The following is a 6623-nucleotide window of genomic DNA, read 5'->3' on the forward strand; positions in this document are numbered from 1 at the left end:
TGTTATTTTTGAAATTAGCAACATGTGTCATTCAAATTAGTCATGTATGGAATAATCTTCTACACACAAAAAATTAGGAATATTTATGCCAGTTAGATACACAGTATGTTTGACAGACTTCACAAACTGCATGGCATCACATACCATAAATAGGATATTACACAAAAAGACGATGTGTAGTAAGACAGTACAGTTTCTGATCTACCTTCTGTGACAGGTGCATTGCTTTAAGGTCAGTTAGGAGTTTCAATAGATGTATTTTTACTAAGACCAATTGAAACAGATGATACCCGACCACCACTGATTTCATTCGGTACGAGTAGTAAAATTTAATTAGCAGCTCTTTGTATACTGCCCTGAAAACAGTGAATGGTAAGAAGACAGCTATTACTATATATTACTAAAAAGACAGAGAACTATGTGTAGGTTCACACAAGTATTTTCAGTTAAAAAAGAAACTGGATACAAGTACAAGCCTCATTCAAAATAACAGCAAATATACAACCTTGAATCTCCAAATCTAGGATATTTATGGAGGGGCAGAATGGTTCTCAAAAGAAATGCCTCTCATCCTGCTTTTTACCCACCCACTGAGTTCAGAGCTAGATTCCTGGTCCAGAGATGCTCAGCACTAAGCATGAGACTAGTTACTACAAAAGCTGCAACCCCAGACACAACAGGGTGAGGTAAGGACATAGGAAGACTGCCTTTTGCATCAGAACTCCAGTAACCAGAAAAAGATCATCGTCAGCTTCAAATCCCCGAGTTTTTAAGTCAGACTTTGAAGGTATTTAAAGCAAAAAAAGGTAGTTTTCTCATGTTGTATCTGCTGCTTCTCTGCTCATGAGTGCTCAGTGGTACTGGGGGCATGCAGGGACAGAGAGGGAACGGAACAGCACGCGAAGGTTACACGAACTACTAACAAAACCGCCTTAAAAATCAAAATGCCTCACGTGAAAATGAAATAATAACATTTCATTCAAGAATATGCCATTGTCACGCTCCGGCAGTTTGCAGCTTCATCTACAATCACATTGTAACAAAGATAGCAGGCAAAATTATATTCAAATCACTACTGCTGAAGAGACTTCGTCATCACCCGAAATCATACGCTAAGTAGTGGAATGCTACTACGCTACTACTTAAAACCAGACAATTCTCGTTGTTAGACATAATGCCTTTGCTACAATTCACAATTAAACAGCAAGAAATCTTCTTCGGATACCTTCCTTCCTGCAAGAAATGTACTTCCAACATAAAGCCCCTCAATTCTCTTACTTACCTGGTGGTAACTGAAAATTCTGAATGTTAGTTGGATTCTGAGGTGGCTGAGGCAAACGAGGTGCTAAAACTGTAGGAGTCAAAGTTGCTCTGATTCCACTCGTAGTTGCTGTTGGAGTCCTTGGCAGACTCTGTGCCACCGTATTGGCAGTGCCTTTAGCCATTCCCGTGGGGGTGCCAGGAGCTGCAGGAGGTATCCCACCAGGATTGGGAGCAACATTGGAGAGCCCAGCTTGCATAGTTTGCCCAATAATCATGTTACCCCCTGTAGTACTGGGCTGGCCACCAGTAGCCAGCGTCTGCTGTTGGGATACTGCCTGGACTATAGTTTTAGGAGACTCAGATTTGATGACCTGTGTGGCAGGAGCTGCTGGCACAGTGGAACCAGACTGGCTGTTCACAAGCGATGTCTGGAGGGAAACTCCAGATCCCACAGTGGCTGTAGCAACAGCAGGAAAACTCCCCACACTGATGGTTGAATTGATCACAGTATTGCTCCCATTCTGAGTGGCTGCACCAGCTGCAGCTACTGTGGGTCCTGCTGTGTGAATCGGCGGCCTCACAAACGTTACTGTAGACGCCCCAGTTCCAATGCTCGGTGGTGGCTGCGAGGAGATAACTGTGGGAGAGGAGGAAGATGCCGAGGACACAGCAGTATTAAGGAAAGAAGTCTGGATGACAGTGTTGGAAGCTGACGGCAAAACAGCATTAACAGTATTTCCTTTCCCCACAGATCCGGGTCCATTGTTAACGAGAGGGGCCACAGCAGGTGCAGGAGCGGGGTTCGCAGTCACAGGAGTCCCAGAGAAAGCAGCACTTCCTGTATGGTGAGAGTTCATCACCACGTTACTCCCATTCAAAGTCTGCACTGTCGTGGTCCCAATTTTGCCATTCCTTGTGGACAAGGCAGTCGCCATGGTGCTGATAACCACCGATTTGCCCTGACTGAGGGTCCCTGGAGCAGCAGTGACTTCGGATCCTCCTGCTGCTGCAGTGGTGGTGCTGGTGCTCGTTGTAGTGGCTCCATCCAGAGCTGAAGTCTGGGACCTGGTGTTATGATTAATAACACCCCCTTGCACACCTCCTGCTCCTGCAAAACAACAACAGAGTCAAACAGAGAGAACGAGTAAGAAGAGAAGTCCAGCAAAGACAGAATGTTCTCCCTCATCACCAAGCCTTCTCCATCTTCCAGGCTGCCTGCCTGGAGCCAAGAAAACGGGACAGAGCACAAACTGAAGATGGCTTTGAAGACGTTATCCTGAAGCCTCCAATTTCCCACCCAAGACTGGTAGATTCAATAATACTGTAACACTACAATAAGACAAAACCGGGAAAACAGATTTGATATGAACCAAGGGAAGCAAGGAGAAAGATCACTTTAGACCTCTCCCCATTCTAGAGCCCACCACATTTATCAACAGGACTAAGGAAAAGGAGGGAAAAAATGGCAACGGAAGACAAGTTAACATGACATATGCCCTATGCCCAGCACACATTACCCTCTAATCCTTTCATCTTTCACAGAGTAAGTCAGTTAGATCAGGAGGCTCAACAACAGCAAAATACGAAAAAGCGTAAAGGGAAAAAAAAAAGTTGGCCTGGCGAGATAAGAAGTACTGCAAGGCCTGGAGCAGGTTACCAGAAGACCCCTCCACATTATTACAGAATTTGTTCTTCTGATCTGAAGTTCCATCAGACAGAGATAGATAAAAATAAATAAATAAAAAGCAAAGCTGGTTTTGAGCAGGGACAAGACGATGTAGCTCCTTGTCCTGAATAATCCTCATGCCCCTTGACGAGGCCTGGTGTTACCACAAGCACAGTCACACACAGTCCAGGTCCTGGCCCTAAGGAGACAGAAATGGCAAAAGAACAGTGACAGACAGATACAGAGATGCATGGCATAAGGGTTAAGGAGATCCTCCTAGAAGAGCTTCATTAGCCATGACAGAAGGTCTGTAATATCTTCTCACACTTCAGCAACAAGAAAGCAAGGGAAAGGAGAGAAAAAAAAAAAGGGGGGGGGGGGAGGGGAGGAACTGCAGAGAGATTCTGGGGAGACATTTTTTTTTAATTCCCCTGAAATCCAGCTTCCCTCCATCCCCACGCCGCCAGCCCTCAGCCCCAGCCCTCCCGCCGTCCCCCCGCGCAGAGGGGGCACGTCCCCAGGTAACCGCGGCTGGGGGGTGAGGGGGCGGGTGGGGGTGAGGGGGGGTGGGCGCAGGCGTCGCGGGAGGGAGGTGGGGGGCCGTGGCCTGGATTCCCCCCCTCGCCGGGAGCCGGCGCGCTGACAACCCCCCCTTGAGGGCAGCGGCGGCAGGCGAGGGCTGGCGGCCCCCTCCGAGCCCCCGCCACACGGGGAGGAACGCCCGGGCGGGCAGATCTCGGGGGGGCGGGGGGGGGGACACACACAACATTTTGAGGGACTTCCTCCCCTCGAAATCCCCCCTCGCTTCCTCCTCTACAGGAAATCGGTGTCATGATTAATAACACCCCCCTGCACTCCAGCAACAGGGACGGGGGAGGGGAGGGAGCGTTCACACAGACAGCTCCGGCGGCACTGCCGAGAGGGAATCCCCCCCATCCCCTCCGCCCCGGGGAGGGCAGCGGAGCAGCCGCGGGAGGCTCGGCAGGCAGAGCCGCGACCGAGGGGGGTGGGCTCTGCCTCCCCGGCCCCCCGAGGTGGACAGAGCCCTTGCAGACTCCGGCAACAAGGGCAGGAAAAGCCGAGGGGACCGGCGGAGTCACGGCCGGGCACTGCCGGCTGCTTCTGAGGGGCGGCTGCCCCCGCACACGATCCAACACCCGCTCGTAAGCACAGGCGAGGAGGGAAAATAAAGGGGAGGGAGCAGAGGCGCGGACACACACACGCACCGAGGGGGCATGCTGAGGGGAGGCTCTCCCCCCCGTCTGATCGATACCACCCTTTGCACTCCCGCTCCTGCCACAACGAGAAGGAGGAGAGAGAGGGGGGAAAGGGGGGAAAGCAGCGAGGGAAGGAGGCAGCCGGCGCTGGGGGAGGGGAGGGCCCCCTCTCCCTCAGAGCCCCCCCACCCCTGCCCATGTTACCTGCTTTTGTGATCTCCGGGGCACTCAGTCCCATCTTGCCGCCGCTGCTGCTCTCTGTCTGGGCATTAGCATTGCCTCCTACTACTACTCCTCCAGGGCTGGGGCTAGGGCTGCTGCTGCTGCTGCCGCTGCTCACAACATGGTTCCCCAGCAGCCCCCCAGCGGCCCTCAGCGGCTCCTGCGCCTTGTGGTGCTGGTGGTGGTGGCCGGAGGCCGCCAGCTGGGACTCCAGGGAGCCCACCAGGTCGCTCACCACCTTCTCATCCACCTCCGTGTTCAGGAAAACCTCATCCAGCAGATCCGAGCCCGCCGCCATCTTTTTTTTGGAGGGTTCCTGTGAGCTGCTCCCTCCTCCCCCCCCTCCCCTTTCACTCCTCCCTCCCTCCCCCCACCCCACACACACACACTCGGCCCCCACCAACCGCGCAGGCGCGCGCGCCCGGCCTCACATCACCGGCCGGAGAGGGATTCCGCCCGCCGCTGATTGGCCGGCGGCCGCTAATAAAAGGCAGGGCAAATGGCTGCGCTGGCTTAGTTGAGAGTCGGGCGGCAGCGGCCCGGTGGTGGCGCGGCCGGGGGCGGGCGAGGAGGGCGGGCGGCGCGGGGCGGCGGGCCGCGGGTGAGGCCCTGCGGGAGCGCGGGCGGCGGAGCGGCGGCCGGGGGGAGGGGGGGCGGTCGCGGCTCTTTGTCTGCCTCGGCCCAAAATGGCTGCATGTTTCCCCGCTGCTCCCTGCGTCCGGGTCTTCCCCCGCCGCCGCGAGTCTGAAGGGCGCCCTACACCTGTGCCAGCTGCCTGTAACCGATCCACCGGCGGAGGGAGGGCGGGCGGCCGGGCCCCACGCCCAGCCTCGGGCGGGGGCAGCGGGGCGAGGAGGAGCGCGCCGGCCCCCGCGCCTCCCTCCGCCACTGGCAGAGGCGGGCTGCCCGCCCCGGCGGCCGCGGGGCCTCGCTGCGGTGGGTAGCGGGGTCTCGGCGGGGCTGCGCGGCCTGGGCACCCTGACTCAGCACGCCGGGGCGAGCCCCGGGGAGCGAGGGAGGGCGGGCGGGCGGCTGCGGTTCCAGCGCTGGGAAGGGAAAAGAGGGAGAGGAAGAGAAAAAAAGAGAGGGAGCGATCACAATTTTAAACGGTCCACTCGGCGCGGCGGGGACGGTCCCCGCGTGTGCCGGCGTGCGTTACACCCCCGCCGCCGCTTAACCCTTGGGGGGAGCCGGGCCACGGTGCGGGGGGGGGTGCGGGGCGCCGGCCTGGCGGTAGGGACCTGCACTTCGACCTTATTGTGCAAGCAGCGTAAAGGAAGTAATGAAGTAAAAACACAACCTGCCTTTTAATAAACGCGCTCGTTTTGCCGGGCGCTGTTTCCCCAGAGAGCTGAGCCCTTGGAACGGCTTCCGAAGGGTGAATTGCAGCAAGGGGTATCAAGCTTAAAATAGCATCTCTTATCTCGGCGTGGTAAACAAGCCGGGCTTTCGCGTACTGGGAATGGGTGGAATCGGAGGCCGGAGCCGTGCTGCGGTGCGGCCGGCCCAGCACCTGCCGATGCCCCGGTGACGGTGCCCAGAGCCGACGGGCCTGGCCGCGAAGGTGGAAGAAGAGGAGCTGCGAGCTCTCTGTCATCATGGATTGCTTTAAATAGGTCAGAGACGAGGTGTTCTCTACTCGGGGCTGCCCAAAGGTGGGTGTCCACGCTTCCCACATTTCGTGTCTGCGGCGATCGCTCAGCTCGCAGCGCTGTGACGCGACTTGAATGGCTCCGCTCGCTCGGCGGCCCCACGAGCGATGGGAGCAGCGCTGAAGTGCTGTCCCACGGCTTGCCCAGTACACAAACCTGCCTACGAGGGACAAGCTGTTTGCTAAAACTTGCAGGGGAAACACCGAAACTGATAGGTATTTGTTCTTAACACACAGGCCTCAAATAATAGGGTGAGTAAATATCTTTAAACCAAAGTCTTTGAAATTCCCAGTTTACGGTAAGGGATGCTACTGTTCTGGTTTCCCACGTCCTCTCGCCTGCAGGAGACTGCGGCTGCCCAGTAACAAGGCTGAGCCTTTCCGAAGGCTCCGATTGCTTCCCCAGGTGGCATCCCTAGGAGGGACTGCCTCTCTCCTCTGAGAAGTTTTGTATTAATCTCTTATTCTTGCTCTCAAATGTCTTGTATGCCACAGCTTTTCTCAGTCATCGTTCAAAACTCAAGGGAGAGAAAGAGAATGCCCTTTCCTTCTCTCTGACTTTTAACTTCCATTTTATCAATTTCTGCCAAATTGCAGTGCTGCA

The 6623-nt window shown here is 55.4% G+C and overlaps 1 protein-coding gene across 1 annotated transcript in view; it reads right to left on the reverse strand.

Moving 5' to 3' along the window:
- TAF4 (TATA-box binding protein associated factor 4) overlaps positions 1-4671 on the reverse strand; it is a 39478-nt gene extending 34807 nt beyond the window's left edge. The window contains exons 1-2 of the mRNA XM_075438849.1: positions 4351-4671; positions 1283-2371 (exon numbers count right to left, since the gene is read on the reverse strand). Of these exons, the coding sequence (XP_075294964.1) occupies positions 1283-2371; positions 4351-4666 (1405 nt within the window). The 5' untranslated portion in view covers positions 4667-4671. The remainder of the gene's footprint in view (positions 1-1282; positions 2372-4350) is intronic.
- Between the last annotated feature and the right edge of the window lie 1952 nt (positions 4672-6623).

The sequence above is a fragment of the Opisthocomus hoazin genome, chromosome 18 (assembly GCF_030867145.1).
Source record: "Opisthocomus hoazin isolate bOpiHoa1 chromosome 18, bOpiHoa1.hap1, whole genome shotgun sequence".
Lineage (NCBI taxonomy): Eukaryota > Metazoa > Chordata > Aves > Opisthocomiformes > Opisthocomidae > Opisthocomus > Opisthocomus hoazin.